The sequence below is a fragment of the Anser cygnoides genome, chromosome 10, assembly GCF_040182565.1.
Source record: "Anser cygnoides isolate HZ-2024a breed goose chromosome 10, Taihu_goose_T2T_genome, whole genome shotgun sequence".
Lineage (NCBI taxonomy): Eukaryota > Metazoa > Chordata > Aves > Anseriformes > Anatidae > Anser > Anser cygnoides.
Window position 1 is genome coordinate 11,647,938 of NC_089882.1, and position 22,713 is coordinate 11,670,650.

Sequence of the window (22,713 nt, forward strand, 5' to 3'; positions counted from 1 at the left end):
AAAATAAGCAGACAGGAAAAAAAAAATTCTAGAAGGCTGCCTAGCATTCAGCAACTTGCAAATAATTTGAAAACGCATATACAACGATTGACCTTGTCGTCATGCTTTCAGAAAGGACTACAGAAATGTGCAAGTTTAGCATAATTTGCTAGGAAAGGCTTGTCTTTTTTTATTTTTATTTTATTTTATTTTTTCTGCCTAAAAGGTAGAGGCCTTTTCTAGCAAATTACATTTTGATTCTTTTTTTCCCTGGAGACAGTGAAGAGACCGGAATACAACGCAAGCATTCCATTCGTTGCACCACAATATAAAATCCCAATCATATAATCATTAGCTACTTAATGCGTACTTATTGCTATTAGTACAATAAACCTGGCGTTGCACTGCTTCTTCTGGCTTGCACCATTCACAATACAGAAACGGTGCACCAGCGGTGTGCTTACAACACACGCTCTTACTTGAAAAAAGTGGTCTACCCACATTTAGGGCAGGTACTTCACAAAGGATAAACAGCATCCTTCCCACGCTGAAAAAATGGTATGGTGTAGAGCACAGCCCCAGGATGGCTGCATTACGGGAAGGTAGATGGCTCAGAGTCCAGAACTGGAACTGGTAGGCAAACATTCACTTAATACGCTACACAAAGGCACTAACAAAGAGAACATTATTAGCGTTTCTGTGTGAAAGCTTTCCTCCTCCTTTCATTTTACAGCATAGATCAATGTCTATTATGAAAGCTTTGAATTTTCTAATAAGAAACATTTTCTTAAAAGAAAGGCTCCTTGTTTTATCCAGTACAGTAAAACCAGAGATGAAAGTTATCTTTATCCTTTATAACCAGCATATCTTACCAGTAACTAGAGATTAATTCTTTATTATGTACCATAATAAGTACTATAAAAGCATCTACCTACGCCTCTTAGAGTACCTGGCATATAAACACATTTAAGATGCACACCTATGAACTCAGACATCATCATACTTCATTATAAAGCTATCATTTAAATTCTCAATATTAAGCTGCAAATTAAGTTTTGCTCTTGCCTCAACTGCAGGGTAACTACTGCTAATTGAGGAAGTTCTCTCCAAGATTTCCTTGGGAAGACAAGTTTCATTGCCATGGTACACTGCATTAGAGCAAAGCGTTATCATAAAGCAAGCAAAACGAACCAGTATCAAACAGCTTTGTTTGGGATTTGTACATTTAAGTCTCTCCTATTTCATCTTACAACCCAGTAAGGGTGAAAACAGATTCCTGAAGCCCGCTAAGGCATAAGACCAGGACTTAGGACCTTTCCCTTACATATGGAAATCAACATGACAAGGGGCACACAAAAATATAATAAAAACGTGGCAAAAAGCAAACAGAAAACGGGAAGACTTTTCTTCTTCAGCCTACTGCAGAGATTTCTTTATTCGTGCAGCAGGAGTAGGGCAGGCATTTAGGATTTCAACGGGCAGCTCTGACTGACAAGACTATTTGCTTGCAGGCAGAGCTGCAGCACAATGCAACATACCTGCTGTTGGGTGGTAAAAAAATAAAATAAAAAATGAATTCTGAACTCAAGCTTAACCTAATACTGCGGTATTCTGGAAGGCCCACAGAAAGCACAGAAGGCCCACATCTTTTCAGACTCATTTAAACACCGGTTAGAAAGGATCTCTCTCTGGAGGTCATCCAGCCCACCCTACCCTCAGAGGGGAGCTGTTTGCAATGCTAGATCAGGACTGACCTGGGAATCTCCCTGGGTAAAAAGTTCACAGCTCCCTGGCAGACCTGTTCCAGTATTGCACTGCACTCCTGAGTATGAAGCTTTTTGAAGTAAGTGACTTCTGAAATCACACCTTTCCTATCTGAGATTTTCAGGACATCACACCTTTCCTATCTGAGATTTTCAGCACAACTCGGCCCTCGAGCAAATGCTAGGTATGAAAACCCCCCTGAAAGTCCCGTACAGGAGTGACACACACTGATTACATATTTCCAATAGCACAGCTGTGTCAGCATCGATATATACTTCATGCAGACCAAGCGTCTTTCCAAAGCTACCAACGTAGTTCAAATAGCTTTGAAAAAGAAGAGTTTTCAACCTTTTGAAGCTTTAGGGAGAAAAGCTTTAATTTTTTAATTTTTTTTTTCATATCTTAACATCTACATTTTGCCTCTCTTAGCTTGTACAGCTTCTACAGCTAGTTTAGCTTTCTCCTCATACGGCACCTTCTTTGGCTTTCAAGAAGCAGCACATCTGTTAACACTTCTGAAGGCTCAGAAATGATGCAACTTCGATCTGCGCTTTGTTATGCAGGTGACAGCATCTGAAAGCAATAAAAATCTTTCTGGCTGCAGCAGTGACATAAGCTGTGGATGACGGGGGTGGGGGGGAAGCAAGAGGTGGGGAAAGAATTGAAAGTAGGAAGAAAAGTTGGCCTCTACAACTATCAGTTTTGTTTATGCAAGTTTTAATCGCACCCAAGATAATACTGCTTTGCAAAATGTGTTTTGTCAAGATCAAAGTCCTTGCACTCTATGCAAATTGCAGAATACTTCAGCTCCCATAAGGAAAGCCTTTGTGAGAAACGCATGGTTGAAACATCACTTTTTTTGTTTTCTTTCTTTCAAAATAGCAGCCAAGAGGCTGGGATCTGAAGATCTTTGGACAAAGGAAGAAAGTTTTTAATACTGGACATCAAAATTCTGAGTTTTATATAAGCCGAATGCTTTGTTGGTATTTTTGCTGTTATCGGAAGAAGCCGCAAAAACATGCTGCTTCTGTCATTCTCTGTGTAATTTTGGATAGCACTTTCTGTACTTTGGAGTGAAACCCTATTCACTCCTCTTTACTTAGAAGGATACATTACCTCTAGAGTATCCTATGAGACCCATCAATAAAAATCCACCCAGAGCAGCAAATGCAGAGCAACTTTCCAGCCACTTATTTGGATCGGTAATCTTGCACTATGTTTAAGGCTATGTTCCTTGCATTTGAGCTTGCCAAAGCTTCCAGCGTGTCCTAAGTCTGTCTCTTAGGGGATAGATGTGTAGCCTCTTCTGTGAGCAGTACGCCAGCTGGAGAGGTGACCGCTTCCAGTGGCTTCTCACTCCCTCTTTGACAGCTGAGTTGCTAAAGCAGGCACTTCCAAAACGATGCAGTCAAGATGAACTTAGGAAGCTCAAACAGCTGGCGTAGCTCAATATGATCTGCTGTACTTTGGGAAACAAATTCAAGTTTCCTCTCACTTTTGTTACTGGATAGCGCAGTAACTTTTGCTTTAGCAATTGCACTGTTTCCTGAGTTGAAGATCTCACCGTGTCAAAGACGGTAACAGATTCATTCTTAATCCTCAAAGAGGCATAACTGAGACACGACTTACAGCGACTGGGACTTGAGCAAACACCCCCTCAGATCTCTGTCAGATACTGACACAAAATACTCAAACCACACCACGTTCCCATGACCGTATACGTCAAACAAAATGTAAAAAAAATTAGTTTATAGATATTCAGAAATAATGAATCTAGGTGGCAAAGGAAAAAATGGATTTTCAGTTCTGGAAACAGCTTCAAATTTAATTTAAAGTTAAAAGTGAAATAGAATGAATTCAACTCGACAGGTGCAGAGTTATTCTGCATTATAGAGTAACTGTGAAGATACAAAACACAGGTAGTTTAGGAGAAGAAAAGGTAACAATGTTCAACTGGCTTTCCCAAAGCACTGCTGGTATTCCTAACCCAACCTGAACACGCCCATCTCTGATGCGGACACTACTGGTATTTCTCTCTGATATTTCACTACTTTAATAAAGCAGTAAATGAGGTCGCAGACAGAGCCTGAAAGGAGCCAGTCTGGATCACAGCTACCCAAGGCACAACTCTGGAGAGCTGTTTTTGCCCATGGAGGCTGGGGCATTGCAATCACTTAAAAGAACCAGATGATGTATTACAGTGCTTGCTGTCCTTGCCTTTAGAAACCTTTGATAACCGCTCCCTCGGTATGTTTACATACTTTCCAGGCCTATTATCTACATTACACTGCTCCAGCTTGTCTTCTTTCTGACATACCAAGAAAGAAATGCAACAGTTCCAGTGACAATGGCTTGTGATAAAACCGTAACGCCAGCGTCACACACTCCTGCTTCATACTAATTTCAGTTGTGAGCTCAGAGTAGCCTCCATAATCAATTAGAAATGTCAACTTCCATGATAACGTGGTTGCGTGGTTTTTTTTTTCTTTACAGTAAATCTTCAGAAGACAATCCTCTGCTTGTACATCTTTATTGAAATCCTCTTCCTACTCAGGAGCAGTTAAAAGAAAACTTGTGTTGATGCAGGACTGGGGACAGAATTCTCTTCTACCTCTTTAGTACAACCTGAGGAACATTACTTTTTAAAAAAAACAATGTTTATCACTGCATTTGCTGTATTTAGTCACCCGTGGAATTATTTAAAGGCACAACTTTTATTTAACATCTTTATGTACAAGTTATGCAAAGTACTTTAGCTCATTCTTCCATTTTGTGTGCTCACAAGGGGCTACTCTCCCACCTTACAGAATTCAGGTTCTGGCAAATAATAATAAAATTGCAAGGCTTGCAAAAATAGCTGAATAAAATCTTTCTAAATAAAATCTTCTAAATGAACATTTCTGTACACACTCCAATAATTCTACATAATTTCTAGATTGTAAATTTTTATTATTTTAAGTCCTGCAATTTACAGATGACTTATCATGAAAGCACTCTATAGATCAAACACAGCACTCTGCAAGCAGTGTCTCTTTTGTACAGCTGGAGAAGCCAAGGGACAAGATTACACGATTTCACAGAAGCCAACTACTAAGCCACAAGTGGGACCGCTGCATTTTTGGCTTCCATGTCTCTACTCGTGACAGCAGAGCCCAGTATCCCACCAGACACTATTTTGCCCTGGACCTGGCACTAGGAGGCAAGCCTGCATGAAAAGTAACAACAACAAAAAGTTTTCCATCACAGTAGAGGACTGACTTAAAAATAAAGCTTTCCATGTAGCAGTATCAAAAGAGTTCCCAGCTCTGACATGGGAACAACCAAACCCCAAATATTGTCCCTTAGATCTTAAACAGTAATTTAAAGGTTGCTACTTTTGTTTCTAACTTCTTTTTCTACTTTTAAACAAAATAGCAAAGTATTTTAGAGTTAGATATTATCATTGTGTGTGGTGCACCCTGAGAAATTCAGGTGAAGCAAGCTTTATTCTTGCAGGTTCAGGAATCAGAAGGCTGACATGGATAAACATGCTGCTGACCTTGGTCAAGCCTTCTAAGAGAGCCTTACCGATGAGATAGTCACCCATAAAAAAGGTCTCCTGGAAAACATGATGCTACTACTATTTCAGAGCACCCAGCTTCACAATTGTAGAAGTAGATCTTCAGCTTTAATGATCTTCTGTTCGAGCCAGTCACATAAATCTTACCACACTTCTAAATGGTTATGTAACCAAAGCAGATAAAACCAGAAACTAAGCACCAAAATGTCGACATGCCTGACAAACACTAATATTTTGTGTCTCAGTCAAAAACAGCATGGAGAATGGTCATTTCACATTCTGGTTACATCAAAACACCACAAGTTCCAAGAAATGGCTCAAATGCATACCTCTACAATGTAAAAAAATAAAAATAAAAATGCATCTTCCAGGCTTTTAGTTGCAAAGAATAGATAGGAAAGACAATCTAGCTGAGGAATAAAACAGAAGTAGTGTTTTTCCATTTTAGAAATAAGAACTTCTCTTTCAGTTTCCAGACCAAGGCATTTGCTGTTTTTCCACATGCAATTCTGATATGTGAATTGCTAAACCTGCAATAAGGCACGTGGTATTTTAAAAGAACCAGCAGCACCTTAGGCATAGTGCACCAAAGTACTTAGCAATGAAAATCACCTGCATCTTCCTGGCATCAACCATGACACAGAAATGAAGGATGTCAATGCGTTGGAAGGCATTTCTGAAATTAATGGTTCAGAAACTTAGAAGTGATTTTTAAGGATTTATAGAGAATGTCCAGATAGGTGAAAAATTCCTTTATCCCTAACGGAACATGTATTGCCATGTTTACCTGTAGTGACAGCGAACAATATAAAATAAGCATGGTTTTGACACAAAAAGATTGTGTGTAGAGTGATGTGGAAGTCCTCAGATCCCTGTGCTCTGAGATGACTGCATCCTATCCTGGCAGGCAGGCAAAGCAGGGAATGCAGAAACCTACTGTCCAACCCTTTGAGTTAAAAACAAACAAAACTCAGCAGAACAGCAGCCACCTTTGTTTCTGCCTCACTGTGGGGTAACTGTGGGGCTCTGGTGATTGCTAGTAACTGAGAACGCACAACTATTTGACTCGATGCAACTCACCTTTAGGATGAGTCAACTCTGGATTTTAGTGGCTCGCTGAACAAATGGATTTCATTTACAGGAAACCCACAGCTGAGCTAGCCTGGCAAAAGACTAAAATTAGGCAGAACTTAATCAGTTAGAAGTTGTGCGCTTTATTCATAAGCAATAAGTTCTGTGCTTTTCTGATACGGATTAGTGAGTTTAAGAAGGCTACACTCCTTCCTGTGCCCAACTCTGGAGATGTGGGAAACAGACATTCAGATACGGTAATCATGGAATCAGGTAAGTGCTTCTGGCAGCCAAATACCCATCTCCCAGTGCCAAGCCTTGATTTATTAAGCCTCTCTTTAAATAAGATCACTATAAAAGTGGTCACAGGACTTCCTAACTGAGATTGCTTTAAGCGCATTATACCCCCTGTAGTTAGTTTTTAGCATGCTGACCTCTGGAGCTTTGCATTATTTGGAGTACGTGCAGACTCACTGAGGTGTTGTGGTGTTAAAAATGACTCAGGGAAGTTCCTGAAAACATCCTTTCATATTTAAATCAAATAAAGTAGTACTTTATTTATTAACACGAACAATGCAGATCACATCTAGCTCCTGAGGTCACTCCAAATATATACACCACAGAACCATGCCTTGCACTAAGTATAAAACTGCCTTTTTAGCCTTTATCATGATATGATTTCCTCCAGTGTGTTTGCTTTCAATTTGTTATGTGCAACAAAACTACATGAGAATATTGTCATTTGGGCTTGATTTTGCATGATAAAATATAGCTGTTTAAAAAAAAAATCTCCATGTACAATCAGTGTAACCTCCACTCCAATCCATCAAAAAAGTGACAGTGAAATTTTATAAAAAACTCAGCTGAAGGCTGAGATTTTTCAAAAGTATTTATATACCTAAAGATAGACTAGCATTTAAGTACACCTTTTAATGATCCTTTATGTAAAAGAATTAATCACCTGCACCTTTTGCCACCTGAATGCTTTTGAAAGACTAATTCTTAGATAATTTAACTGCTTAATAAATGTGCATAGTTATAACTTATTCTCCCAATTAACAAAAACGGACTAATTTGAGTTTAAAATATCCAGCTACAGATGGACATTTTTAATGATGTAACACTATAAGAATGAACAGTTATTTAGAAAGATTTAACAAAGAGAAAAACTGAATGAAATCTACTCTACTGTTGCACTGCTTATTCATTTATATTTGCATTTAGTAGTTTGGATCAGGCTGGGTCCTACCAGATACTAAACTAACTTAAGCCTTAGATATGGACGCTCATTAGGTGTTGTATTCCTCTCTGTCTTAAAAAAAAAAAATCTAGCAAATTACAAACAGAATTATTCACAAGTGTGAGATTCAAGTAATTGTGAAGTCACGACTGCTAATTTCTGAAAATAAGCTTTTCATTATTCACTGAATGCCAATTACTTGCCAAGATTTTTTAAACAAGTCCCAGTATTGCAAACAGAAAATAGGCTTTTTTGTTGTTGTTGTTTAACGAATAATGATTCAGGCACTTTCTTACATGAGAGCACCCACACAATTTATCACCACTTTCATCTGTCATCCCACACACTTGGCTTTTGCTCATATCAACATTTTTCAAAATGTATTATTTTCACTCTAGTTATGATACCAGTTTTGCAATCATTAGGACTAGCAAAAAATGATAGAGGCATCAGGCTGTTGAAAAAGGAAAGCTGTTCATGCCATTCGTAAAACTTTGGATTTCTGAACTCAGAAGTCTCTTTCTGTTTATCATCTGCCTCAAAACCTTTCAGCAGAATTTGTTATGCTATCAGTTTTGTAGGAGGCTGAATAATCAGGATAGAAATTCATTAAATAGCTGCAAGAGAAGAAACGAGATCATGATTTACAAGTCATCCTCTGACAATCAGTAGTCTAGCAAGTAGAAAGCTAAGAGAATGGCACAGAGAAAGTCAGTCACTCTCTCCCTCCCTTGATGATGTAAGGCGATGAGATTTTTTTTATCACTGAAGTAGCAGATAGCATCCTGCAAGAAAAAATACTTGAAACCAAAAAATATAAAATAAAAAAGCGTTGCCTCTTGCTTTCTCTTTTCATTGCTATTATTTAGATGTCCTTATTTTTAACAGGATCCCAAAGCCGTTGTGTCTTTTGTGGGGCTTTTTTTTTTACACTAAATACTAACACATTGCTTGGCAATAATTAATATAAAAGTTTTCTTAGAAAATGATTTTTTAGAGCTGTCATTTTAAAAGTCTAGAAGCTACTAAAAAGATTTTACTATGCATAATATTATCATATCCTGACATCTCAGCTTGCCAGGGTGTGAAGAAAATGCTGTATCTCACTGCAAAGCCCAGAGAGATATCAGACTTTAACAACATATCTACTTTATGAGATGATTGCTCTTCTTTGATACGAGCCAAAAGAATGAGCAGAGTTGAAGGTAGAGTCCCCTACTGACAAAATCAACGACTGTATGGGCCTCTTAAAGTACACCCTGTGAGGAAAGAAAAAGCCAGGGCATCAAATTTACACATCACTGAAATATAAAATTCTATACCTACCCTCTCTAAAAGTAATATGTTAAAATCTTATGTGAAGATGAAAAAACTATTCTGTTTTCTCTGCTAGAAAGAAGAAAAAGAAACTTCAAAAAAACTGATTCCAAACCTAGTATTTGTTGGGGATACTACATGAGAAACCTGAGGCCATTGCCAAAGTCTTTGAATATTAATGAATAATACTGAATGACAGATGCTCATACAATTATAATACTGATAAAAGCATTTACATAAGGATTAACACAGATAATTTCTATTGCAAACTGCTGTAATTCCAGCTAGGATACACAGAAAATGTTTTCTTTTATTGTTACCAAGCACTTAGCTAAGGTTCCCAGCAATAACACCATATATTATAAAATAAAAGATAAGGTTTCTTTTATATTAAGACCCATAAAGGCACTTGAATCCACGAATGTCACCAGGCAATGATTATTTTTCAAATGGAAGGAATGGATTTAAGATATCTGTGGACTGGTGTATGAGAAAAGCAGTAACGTGTGTACTCGTACACACTCATTCTCTCTCCACTTGCTGAAATGTGGACTGACTAGTCATAAAAACTGTGAAGATGAAGCTGAAAAAATACTTCCTGTGACAATTAAAAGCATAATTATGATTCTGTGATTTCATAGAATGCTGTTCCCATTATTCATGAAGGCAGTTTGAGTGGGCTGAGTTGGAATTTCAAAATGTCTTGCAATCAAATAGTGACGGGCTGTGACATTGACCATTTTGAGAAGGTAACATGACCTGAGCTTTGCTCAAAAAAACACATGACGCTGCTAAATGGTGCCCTTCTGTTAGAATCCCATCCCACTCTGAAGTATATGCATGTAACCTGGAAAGCATGTTTTAATCTGAAAGAGGCAAATTTCAGTTTCTATTAAATCCCATTGAAATAAACAAACAAAAAAAATCAAAAAACATATCAAGAAATTATTTAACTTTAAACATACTTCAAGAATACCAACTGAAGACTTATATTCACAAACATGGCGTCTGAAGTCAGAATACTTTTGAGCTGTATCTGTGACAGTGCAATTCTATAAACAGTGTCTGCCAACAGGAAAACAGCTTTTTAGACAGCCTGAGAAGCAGAAAGAGGTAGATTTTCCTCCTCGGTGAGGATACAAAACAGCACAGAAACACACAGCTGAGGACTGAACAGCCTCCTCTGCTTAGTGCAGGCTCTTCCCATGCTCTGCGTTTCTCATCTTGTTTCTCTCTTTAAAAAGGCACAAGCACATAGATAAGATCAGGAAGATAACGGGAGCCATGGCACAGCACCAAGAAACAAACATCTTCTTGGAGATCTTCAAAAGCTGCCTGGACATGGTCCTGGGCAAGCTGCTCTGGGTGTCTGTGCCTGAGCAGAGGTTGGACCAGACGGACCCACAGGTCCCTTCCAACCTCAACCATTGTGATCCTGTGAAACAGCAACCACCCAGTGCAACACTCCTCCTTAGCATCAAGGATGGCAAAGTTTACCAAAATGTTGTCAGCAAAAATTTTCTCTCAGTATATAAACATTTATTCTGCCTGTAGTCATACCTTAGGAGAGGGCTTAGCAGCTGCTTCCAGAGACAGCAAATTTGATCCTTCCCACTTCACTGAGTCTCTACTTAAAGTTGCCCCCACCAAAGGGACTAAAGAAAGCAACTCCCATCCATTCAGTTAATTTTATATTAACATGGAAATGGTCACAGATCCTGACAACCATGTTATTTGGATGGCATAAAAAGACTGGGGAAATAACTATATCTTGCTTCCCTACATTACATAATTTAATTGCTTATAAAGCAATTGAATGTGAAATTGTCATCAGTCCCATTCCAATCCCAGAGAGACCAAAAGGAGATTGAGGAGGGAGACAAAGTACACCAGGTCACTCAGATAAACTGAAATCACTGGAGAAAACAGATGCAAACTTTCTGCCACAGGTCTATAGTACGGGTGTCATTTTGTCAGTTTTTTTTTTTCTTTTTAATCCTGTGAAGAAGTCAGCAAGTGTGCTGGAGAGTGGGTGTTTTGTAGAATGAATCAAAGGTGTCTAGAAATGGTAATATGAGAAATCCAGCAAAAAAAGTTTACTTTTTTGAAAGATAAGACTAAAGGAAGAGGAGAAACTATGCCCAACTGAGACTGAAGTAGGCGTGACAGTCTTCATTCCAAAAACACAATTAACTTTCATTCATACACTGTCAGTAGCACTCTTCACAGTGCTATGTATCAGTTGCTGCAGTGGGACAAATAGCAATGCTTTCTCTTCCCTCCAGTTCTGAAATAGCTTTGATATTGGTTGTGAAAGGAGACACCGCTGATGTCTCCCACCTTCCTGCCCAGCCTGCAGTCACCAACCAAGGGCCAGTGGTATTCTCTGAGGTTGCTCTCACTACAGACAGGGACCTGACTAACAAACCAACAAGTTTGTCAGGAGCCCCTATACTTGGAAGAAGATCAAGAAATGTAATCATGCGAGAATGAATTTCAACACAATCCGGCTCTTGGACAGGAACGTATTTGTATGGTTCTCAGGCTATCCAAACCAAGCCTGGGCAGACTGAGTCAGGCAGCAAGAAGTGTAACATGAGTTACTCATACCAGCAAAAGGCTCAGACATTGCTAATTCGCTTAAAGCAGCAGCAAGACTGTTCTACTGGGTAATTAGCAATGGAATTGCCAACGGCACCACAGTCTTTTGCATCCCATAGTCAGGAGATTTTAAAATTGGGGTGGGAGGGGGGATACATGCAATTTCTGCAAAGATAGAGTACGATTTTTCAAATATTTTAATCAAGTCAGTCACCAGCTTGTTACAAATTAGGACTGACACAATGCTTGAGGTTTGAGTGCCTGCCATGGAACCTCAACCTGTTACATGGCCAAACATGCTATACACGAGTAACGTGTTCATTAAATAAATTCTAAGGGAACATCGAGCTCTCGTTTCCCTTTCTCCCTCCTCGCGCTTCTTGGAAAAGGCTGTTTCTCTTCATAAGAACACTACTTTACCACTCTGCACTTCTATAAATAATGCCACGAACGCGATTAGATAAGCCCTCTTTTCCCAGGATGACCCTCCTGCACAGATTGTGGAGTTTCTCGCAGACCCACCCAGGGCCACCTGCTTTGCAGGCTAAACCTCTGACCAGCACACAAAGCCTTGTTTCTCTGGTCAAGAAGCAACTGGTATTCTCTACAGAGCATTTACAGCTGCCAAACCACTTGGAAGAGTTTAATGCCAAGCACGCCACTCTCCCTCCCTCAACAAGGAGGACATCAGCACAGGAGATGATTAACTGGCAACAGCAGCAGAAATGGGGAGCGGACGTGATACAAAAGCAATATCATCACTTTGGGTCAGTGATTTGAAAAAAATGTACAAAGAAAATTAATTGTTCTTCCGGAAAAAAAATACAATCAAGATAGTTTTAAATTTAAAAGGTTAGCTTGACCTTACTAATAGGTTACTATTTCTCAAGCAGTTTTTATGAATCCTGATGTTCTTGAAGTATTTTTTTGAAGTACTGCGTAAGCTAGAAGTGAGTAAACTCATCTGCTCAAGGTTTCTAAAACAAGCAAAAGTAAACTTCCTGTCCAATTCCTGCCCATGGGTTAGAAAACCTGTACTTTGAGTAAATCTTACAGAATGACAGCTAAATATTTACAGTCATTAAAGCAGCATTTGCCAGTACAGTCAAAAAAACCAAGAACACCACGTTTAGATTTTTAATAACTAAACATCTAAATGAAAATTCAGTAATTCATAAGGCTGCTCCGTAGCGAAACTTCCCTGCAACTTGAAAAATCAATATGATCTCGTTTTGAAGCACTGCTACATGCATCAAAATGAAAAAAAGATGCAAAGAACTACAGGCACCATTCCTTATCCCTATTTCCTCAGCTGTATCCAGTTTGGAGCAACAGGAATAAGAAAATGTATCTTCCATGGGTTTATGTATCCTTGGAATTTGCATTAGTACCCCACGTAATCACAATCATCTGGTTATCTTTAAGCAGCTAATCACAACTTACCAGATGTAACCATTCCAAATTTCAATACTGAAGGCAGAAATATAGCAGTTTGGAGAGAATCTGTAACTACTGTATGCAAGTTGAAGATACTTTACTTGAAATAAAAATACTGCAAGCAGTATAAGAAATAAAACAGCAATAAAGAGTAAGAAGGTCACTTTAAATACAATTCCTATAGTCAAATGAACTTCATCTGAAACATTAAATTCTTAAAAGGAATAACATTAAATTCTTAAAAGGAATAACATACCTGATACTCTTCTGTTGCATCGGTTAATAACTGGAGCTGCAAAAAAAAAGCAAATCAAAATTACAAATGCTATTTACTAATAAGAATATTCAAGATGAAGACTGTGAAATCATGGTAGTTTTTGCTACTGAAATTTCATATAAATCTCCCCCCCCCAAAAAAAAAAAAAACAAAAAAAAACTAATGAATGCTTTGATATAAAGCTTTCATCCACCTACTCACCAGACAATAAGGATTTATTCAAAGTTAAAATTTTATCTTCCAGCAGGCCATCACACACTAAGACTGAGAGCAAGCAGTTTGTTTTTACCCAATTCTGAAAAAAACATACACACACACACACATCTACAGAGGTAACTCAATCTTAACCTGCCATCAAGCCCTAGCCCACTTTACATAGCATTATTCCGAAGCATCACAACACTATGTTAGCTACACCTAATTAACATGGATTAGAAGCTGATGAAACCCATTAGCTAAAGCATTCCATACCCCTACACACCCCAAGCCACATAACTGAAACAGTGCATCGTCCAGAGCTCCTGTACTAGTGCCAGTCTTTCCCCTTGACAAAAACTATCGTCCGTTAAAGCTAAAGAATCCTGAGATGGACGATCCGTTTCAGTTTTTTTGTTCGTGCTGCTAGCTATACATACTAATTAAACATTCCCTCTGATCTCACTATTCACATGCATTTCTACATTAAGCCACACTTTAGTGAACAGCATCCTCTCCCCTTTTTCCACTGTAATCAAGTTCCTGAGTTGCTTCAGTCTCAACACAAAAATAACCAGCCTGTAAAGCTTCACAAACCAGCCCAGAACAAAACCAAAACACTCACTTGCGCCCCCGCCACTGACAACCAAAGCAATTTTATTCTGATTGTTTCATGCTTTCCCCGTCCCTCTTCCGCACAACTGATAATTGCATTTTTCTGATGTAACCAGTGACATTCCTATTCCATTCTTTAAATATCTAAGAATTAGATGAACCTTTATACTGCAAAGTACATGCATCAGACAGAGCTGGACACGTGCTACCAAAGACTTAATTACATCACCATTTATTTATTTATTTTAGAAGTTAGAAATGTTCCTGTATCTCAGCACTACCAGAACAGGAATATCAACGCTTTCTCAATCAAATACCCAAAAAACTCTTCTTCTTTTGAGTGTTTTCAGCAACCTCATGGCTCACCCACTTTCCAAAGACTGCAGCTTCTTTAAGAATCTTGCTTATTTTATCTCGTAGCAGGGTTTAGTGTCATCAAAACAGCACCACGTTTTCCACAGTGTTAAAAACGAGAAAAAAAACATAACCTTTTAAGGACAGTTAAGAGAGCACCATTATCCTGCCTCCACAAAGTATTTAATCTTAAATTGATAGTTTGCTTTTCCTTCCACCAGTGACAGTTTTAACACCTATGAAATTTCAGGTTCACTTTTATACATTGTCAGATGATGACTATTTTTGTGCCGAAGAGATAAAATCTGGCGTTTCCTACCACAGAAGATGAACACTTTCTTTTGTTTTAGCTTACCAATGAAGAGCTCTCTTTGTTTATGACTATTTCAGAGTCGCGCAGACAGCAGAGCTGCTCCTATGGAATACTTGTGGCTTGTCACAGAAGGCACTGGCATCAAGAAGTGCTGCGAGAACAACTTGTGAGGGTCCCCCTAAACCTGTGTTAGGCTGCGGGCAGAGTCCACAACTTTAGATGGGGTAGAAGGGACTAACGCATTTATGAGTAGCCAGGCCTATTTTGAAAGAGCTTCTGGACTGAACACAAAAGGGCATCTAACTTAAAGCGATATTCATGGTATTAAAGCAATATTCATAGGTTACTAACAGTAACCTCTTGGACCAAAGCAGCCTTTAGAGCACACGTCCTCTGTAGTAGTGATGAGAACTCAGAGAATCCCCTACACCAACCCGGCACCCTTCAGTAGAGAGATCTTCAACAAGAAATTGCTACTCTGAAACAGGAAACGTTCCTTTTGTGTATCCACACTTCAAATGTCCCTCCTGCACACCACTGTGCTGTGTCTAAGGTCAGTTATGTGTTAATTGAAGAAATTAAAATGAGATTAAAAGGTTCTGCTGTGAGATGATTGTATTATAAACTCTCCCTTAGGTCAAAAACCTTGTGCAGTAACACTAAAGTTTGTAATCACAGAACCATCTCGTACCTTTGGCACAGTGTTTGTTTTTACTTGTCCTGTGGGAGCCAAGACTCAGCGATCAGGTGAAAACAACGAAAACTGCGGTAAATTAAACCATTGTACCAGAAGAGGCCAAAACAGCCCAATTTCCTCCCCGGAACTGATGGCAGGTGACGTCAACAGCGGAGACATCAAGCTGCACGTTCTGTGGTTTTGCCAGAGTTGACTTCGGACAGGAAAACTACTCAACTGTTTTAAGGAAAAACAGAAGTCTCTAATGAACGTGTGCATATTCCCCAGACTGACCTGGGGCACAGCCTTGGTTAGCACTAGGTAGGAACACTCATCAGGGGCTGCTACACAGCTCAAAAGAAATTATAAGTTTCTGGCTGTTGGATTCTTTTTTATTCATAGTTTCGCCTTCTAGAACCAGTCAGTTCTCTAATTTAAATAAATACTTACTAAATAAGTAGTTACCAACTTTATATCAGTACCGCTTAACCTCATTCAGCATTCTCCTTTTCCCGCACTGGGGGGAAAAAAAAAAGTACGTGTTCATTCATACATATGTATGAATGCCATATATACACACACACACCATAAACACTCTAAGAAGAATGCTATAAAACTGCTCAACTTCCCAATTTCAAAAACATTTGACACTACTTTCAATCATCCAATTCCACAAAAGTAGTGACATATGTATCTGCTAATAAAAGACTGCACTACTTTTCCTACATGAAGGTACGCTGCTCCATTTATTTAATAAATGGACTTGAATCAGCTGCATAAATAAACCACTTCTGTTAGTCAAAGTCACAAACATGATTTCTATCAAACAGCAAAACTCACTACTGCCACACAGCTATACTACTGCTTGTTAGTAGCTCCTTTTCTCACTTGAAGAATGAGGGATATAAAACCTCAAACACAGGCTGGTATGCAGTAATGCTGGGAACCAATGACCGGAAACAGTTTTTGGGGTTTTGGTTTTATTTCTTAATACTTCCCAAAAGTGGAGTAAACAAAACAAAAAAAAACAGGGAGTTCTCAAAAGTTCTTCAGTTTGACACTGAGATTTTCTTTGAAATATTTGACTCTGGAGTTTGGCTTACCATGCCTAAGCGGCAAGAGTTGTGACCATTGCTACAGGCAGGTGGGAACACTCAGCTCCAGATGTGAAAAAGTATACAAAGGAAGAAGCACACACATATTACCTGTTTTTACCCTTGCTTTCAAAACCAAACCAACAATTAAGGTATTTAAGCCAAACAATTGACAATAAAATCGTTCTCCCAACTTTACAAATAGGATCTAAAAGAATGCTTTTCCTACAACGCGTGGGATCCCTTCTTTGTTGGTGTACTGAAAGTGACTGGCAAAGAACAGCACCGAGCTTTTAGAAAGTTACACTTCCACCCAAAAGTGCAAGATATTTCTCTATACTATTTATAAGCTTTGTGAGGTTACGAAACATGCTAAAGCTTGAAATGAACAGAAGAGTGACAACAGTCTTTCTCCCAGCTCTTGCCATCTTCTTCCTCCACACACTAAGAATTCTAAATTCTTACAGAAAGGATAAATAAAACTTAAAGACCTGCTCAGGGTCACAGGAAAAAATTCAGGGACAAAGGAAGAACTGGCATTCCAGGCATGCATTCAGGGTACAAGATGTTACCACTTCGTACTGGAAAACTTAAAAAAAACTTCTCCTCCTCTTCCACAAGGTCTTTGCTTTTTACTTGGATCTGTGAACACTTCCTAACTAAACTGGGGGGATGCATACTGATTGCTTCTGATACTGGATATAATTTTTAGTGGCACGATAAATTCTTGTGTGCACAACAAAATGATTTCCTTTAATCTACGTCTTCTATGCAACATTCAAAAAGTAGTTGGGTTGGTTAGAAAGTAGTGGAAGATGGAGCAAAGTTTACAACAGGTTGCATAAAGTCAGTGGAATAGTACCCCGAGTTCCAACAGCATATAATGCCAGCAGTAATATAACAAATCAGTAGAAGGCAGTGACTTCCAGAGTAATTTCCCATCAAATCATGGCATAAAATCATCCTGTGTGAACAGAGACAAAGAGAGAAAGAGTATGTAAACCGTTCTTATTTAACAAGTCAGTTACGATTATCCAAACAGCATGTGAGTTGACACTATAAACTATTAAAGCTGAAATGCCAGCAGCAGAGCGGAGCATAAATCCGAGGCGTGACTGTCTCTGCGGAATGTTGTATCGAGTTACGATAAGGAAGTGCTAGACTACAGCTGTCAGCCTGTTTTTCTACACACCGAGATGTTAATGGACTTACATGAATATGAACCGCCACTGTGAGAAAATGTAAAGATTCAAGTACCAAGTTTTAAGGATTTCTAGTAATAAAAATACAACGCTAGAGCAGAAACAAGACTTTCATCATCAAATATATGATCATACTCTAATAAACGCTGATCTGAACTCGCTTTTCAAGAAGTAAGTAAAATAAGAGGGTTCCCTGTGACTAGCACTAATATAATAGTTAAGTATCCACGATTTCCTTCAGGATGTCCCTGCTTAGCAGTGGCAAATTCCACTAACCCCTTCCAGACCGCTGCTTGCTAAGGGGCAGTCCGAGCGGGACTACAAACTACCACATTTTTCCCCCAAAAAACAGCTCTGGAACCAAACAGTAGGCGTCTGTTTCTTTCAGAAACATAAAACAGCGAAACGGAGGAGAGTTTTACAGGTACAACTCACATTATTATTTACTACCTCCCATCCCCCCCAGAAAGGATGAAAATTCAGATCCTGGTTAGAGACAGACAGGAGAGATCCTGCCGGTGTCAGCTGAAGCACGCCAGATATCCAGAGGAAGACAAAAGGTCAGGGAACACTAGGGAGGAAGAGCCTTCTTTAAAAGGATGAACGGAGGTACGTGAAAACAAAAAAGGAGAAAAATTGAGACCGTGATCCAGGATTGCCTGTGTATATGCACACACTTAACCTTTCTGTAAGGCAATTTTACATTTATTAAGTTGTAAAACAATAACAGCAATTATATTAAACGCTGTTTTCCTCTCTACTACAGGAAAACAGAAGCATAGATATTTTTTTCATTCCTGGTATTTAAAAATAGCTCTCAGCGGCAGCAAGAAATAATAAAATATAAAACCAAATAGCACCACATCCTGGTCTCCAGTTTAATTGATTTTTTTTTAATTTAGATTTTAAAATTACTGACATAAAATGGAAAAACACCGTCTGGAAGCCTCATCTTAAAGGAGCTCCTGAAAACTTTCTCTGAGCTTTTTTAAGCCCCTCTGATAGGAAGAATGTATTAACTGCTTCTAAAGGAAAAAGTTGAGTCAACAAGCAAGGCAGCTATGTCAGTTAAAAAAAGATGTTTCATGAAATTATTAAAGCTGCTATGCTATTTCGGGTTGGCTGTTTTTTTAAGCAAAGAAGAAAAATTAATATGCTTTGGAATGGACAGACTTTAAATAGCTGATAAATCCAAGAAACCCATAAATCTTAGCTTGGTTCTCTGCGGAAATTTGGGGAAGCCTCTGGTTATAGCCTCTCAGTCAAGAACTGCTACTAAAAGGTTTGTGCATGTGGTTTGCTTTCTGTTGTTTTGAGGTTTTTGTTTTTTAAATCGAAGATATTTTAAAAATAACGTGCCACCATTTCAGTATCCTTATTTCATGACTGAGTGCGCTGTAGTACATGGAGTGATTTTTCTTATGGTGTCAGCAGATATTAATTCAATACCAAAACGAACCGTGTTCCTGTTACACAATGAGCCCTGCGTTTGGAATTCAGGAGTTAACACAGCCTAACCGAAGCCTAAGCACAGGAGAATGAATACCTATCAAGCAGCACTCCGTATTATCTGACATTGCGGCGGCATGACCCACACACCCTTCTCCTATTTCTTGCTGACGTGTTTCAGAGATCCAGCCAAACACTGTACCATTTTTATGGGCGTGCTCTATATTACAAAGACCAAATGGTTCACAATAATGTGTGCATTTGCTTTACAGACATGAAATTAGACAAATTCCCAGCGCTAAGGCCCAATCTCAGCTGAAAGGATGCATTTCACAGTGCTTAAAGATATCACAACGCTGATAATACAACCGAATTGTCAGGGACTGAAATGAAAGGCTTGGATATTTTTCAAGGATTATAAAGTAAAATTACACACTATGTGGAAATGGAAGGATGCTGCAAAGAACTAGGAGATATGAAAAGAAACTGACAGATCCTTGAAGTATTGTCACAAGAGACAGGACACCAGGAAGCACGGCAAGGCAAGACGCAGTATGACAGCCTAAGGTGACCACTGAGTGAAAAGGGGAAATTTAAGCTTCCTCCTAAAGCCCAAGCGAGGAAGAAGCCATTTCAGAAACAGGGAGGCTAAAGGCCACATTAGTAGTATCAAGAACGTTTTAAAATAATGTTTGATTTGTAATCCTGACATAAAGTAGATGACAAAAAGTAAAGAGATTGAACATAACTCTGGAAGCAACTTCCCCACGGATTATTTCACAACGAAAAAGCCAGAAAGGGTTAAAGATGAAGTTGAGACTACAGAGTAACAGAAACACCCCAGTGAGAAGAAATAACTGCACTTTTTTTTTTTTTTTTTTTAAATACATGCTTCAGGCAAGAAAAGATAGTGGCATCTTATCTAGGGAACAAGGAGGCAGTTCCCAAGCAGAAGCATGGGCAACTCACCCCAACTCTCGGAGCAGCGGCAAAGGAAGGACTGCCTCTGCCCTTCCCTGCCCTCCAGGCTCTTCCCTGCCACCTTCCCAGCCCCATTTTGAAACTTCACCTTGCCAGTTTCCAGACTCCCACCACACCAGAAAAGGTAGATATTGAGGGAAAAAAATATCTATAATACTTCAGGATATTTAAGATCTTTGAAATGCAATGACAAACTTCGGAAGTGCTGTTTAAAGCAACGTTTGGCTGACAAATTCAGTTCTTTTAAAGCAATACTTTCATGTTTCAACTGATTTTTTTCATTTTTAACTCTAGCTCTGATTTCCTGGACACTTAGAGAAGACTTAAATTCACATCTTCACATGTTTTAAACACCAAACCCTTAAGACTTTTGACCAGATCTCTATGGTTTGATGTGCTGTGAGGTGCAGAGTCATTGCTATATGTTAAAACTTGACAACACAAACTTCTTTTGGCTCGCTTGTAAAGCTGAGTTTCACTGACCATACTTGGAAACCTTGGGGTAATTTCTAAATGAGTCACAAAAATGTCATTTAGCTACATCTAGCTAGCTGCTCCATTTTGATTATTTCCAACTGAGCTGCTTTCACAAATCTTTCCGCAGATTACAGAAGCGAACAGCGTACAGGTGAACATGACGTGGATGATGCTAAAACCCCAATCAGCCATGGGGCTTGTTTTTTCCATTTTCAGAAGCCTCATTAAAGTCCCCCTACCAGCCCAAACACCCAAGCGCAAACTTGAATGACAGCAGCCAACGACACCAAAGACACCAGGCCCGGACCCTCTCGCTGCTGCCCTCTCCCAGGCCCCAGGGGCAGCCCCATATCCCCTCTCGCCTGGCCTAGATTTTAGAACCGCTCTCATCAGGCGGGCATCGCCCTCAGGATGCAGCCAACGTCTCCGTACCGTGCCCGCACCGCTGAGGTGAGTGAGGTGAGGGCCCTTGCTGAGGCCGGGAGCCGCCTCCACACGGCGAGGCCAGCGGCCGAGAAGGCCAAGGCAGGCGGTGCAGCAGCCGAGCAGCACGCCGAGGCACACCTGGGGAAAAGCCCACATGGAAGCAGCATGGCTCAAGGGGAAAACGCGATCACCGGTGCTGCCTTTTGTGCTTATGTAGCCTCGGGTATAAGGTATTTAAAATTGAGGAGAAGAGTGGGAGGGAAGCGTGTCACAACCACGACAGTAACGCCGGCGAGCTACGGGCCGGGACTCCCACAGCTCGCACGCCCATCCCGGCGGGTGTGCACAACCGCTCCTGCTCACACCCCGCCTGAGAGGATCAGACGACACCAAGAGGAGGGAAGCTACAGTTCCTGCTCACACAGGAAGCCTTCTCCTTCCTGCCTCAATAAGTATCCTAATATACCTCACATGACATCTTCAAATCCCAATTAAGTACCCGCACACTTTCACACAGCCTTTGTCAGCAAGCAACTCCTCAAATAACATCCTACATTTCGACTATTACCCATTGCCTCATATCTGTCCTTTAGGCATCGGCATATTTTAAGGCATAGCAAATGTTGTATGTGTTCCTAATACTTTTCTAGGTACATTTGGCATTTAAGACAACTTCAGTTAGACATAATGCTGTATTTTTATTTGGATGCATAATGAAGAGCTCACTTCCTCTTATATGTAAAGAAAGAGGATGACGATACACAGATCTTCTGATTTAGCAATGAAAAACAAGGGAAAAAAAGAATTCTGATTGCTTGTTTCCACCAGAAACCCAACCTTAATTTTACATTCACTGCATTGTATTTTAAAAAAAGATTCCATCTGCTCTGTCTGTAGCACACATTAATATTCAGAACACATCTGCAGTGTGCAGACCAAGCTTTTAATTGGAATCATGTCACAGCTACCATCACACAACACTGAATGTAAATGTTGGATATCTGCACTTGGCAGCTGCTTGGCAGGCTTATTATACAGTCCTACTGAGACCGATAGTGTCTTTAAATAATGTGGTATCAGGGCATAAAAGGTATCTTGAAAAATCAAATATTTACTATCGTGAAACAGTTTACGGTGCCATTCATACCTAATATAGTTTACTAGCACTTTAAACTACCTATAAGAAAAATATCATTTATATTCAGCCATAATTTTCAAAGAGGCAACACATTAATACAACTGAACACTCACAACTTTTATTATGAGAGATATTTAAGCAAAACTAACTTGTAAACAGAGGACAAAGAAAACCGAATTTCAGTGCAATTGAAACTGTGTAGTCAAGCTCAAAGCATTTATATAATCCAAAACTCTAGCACTACTAAGCATGCAAGAGCACCTAAATTCAATTAACAGCTATGCTCAGTGATTTAAGACACTTTCTAACAATGTCAGACAAATTATTCTGGAATGAACAATACAGTTACCTTTTCAAAAAAAACAGGAAGCTGATAACAACTTCACTTGCTTCAAATCCTTGTCAAGCCACAGTAATACAAAATTACATTTTCCCAGCCATCTATGTATTTTCAGCTTGTACTCTTCTGTTAAAAGTTTTTAACAAATGGGGCAGCAACCAGCAACCTACAGAGAAAAATGTACATACACACACAAACTAGAGTTATC

The 22,713-nt window shown here is 39.3% G+C and overlaps 1 protein-coding gene across 1 annotated transcript in view; it reads right to left on the minus strand.

Annotated features, from left to right (window-relative positions):
* PRKAR2A (protein kinase cAMP-dependent type II regulatory subunit alpha) overlaps positions 1 to 22,713 on the minus strand; it is a 56,076-nt gene that overhangs the window by 21,057 nt on the left and 12,306 nt on the right. Inside the window, exon 2 of the mRNA XM_048072299.2 lies at positions 13,225 to 13,260. Coding sequence (XP_047928256.1) covers positions 13,225 to 13,260 — 36 coding nt within the window. The remainder of the gene's footprint in view (positions 1 to 13,224; positions 13,261 to 22,713) is intronic.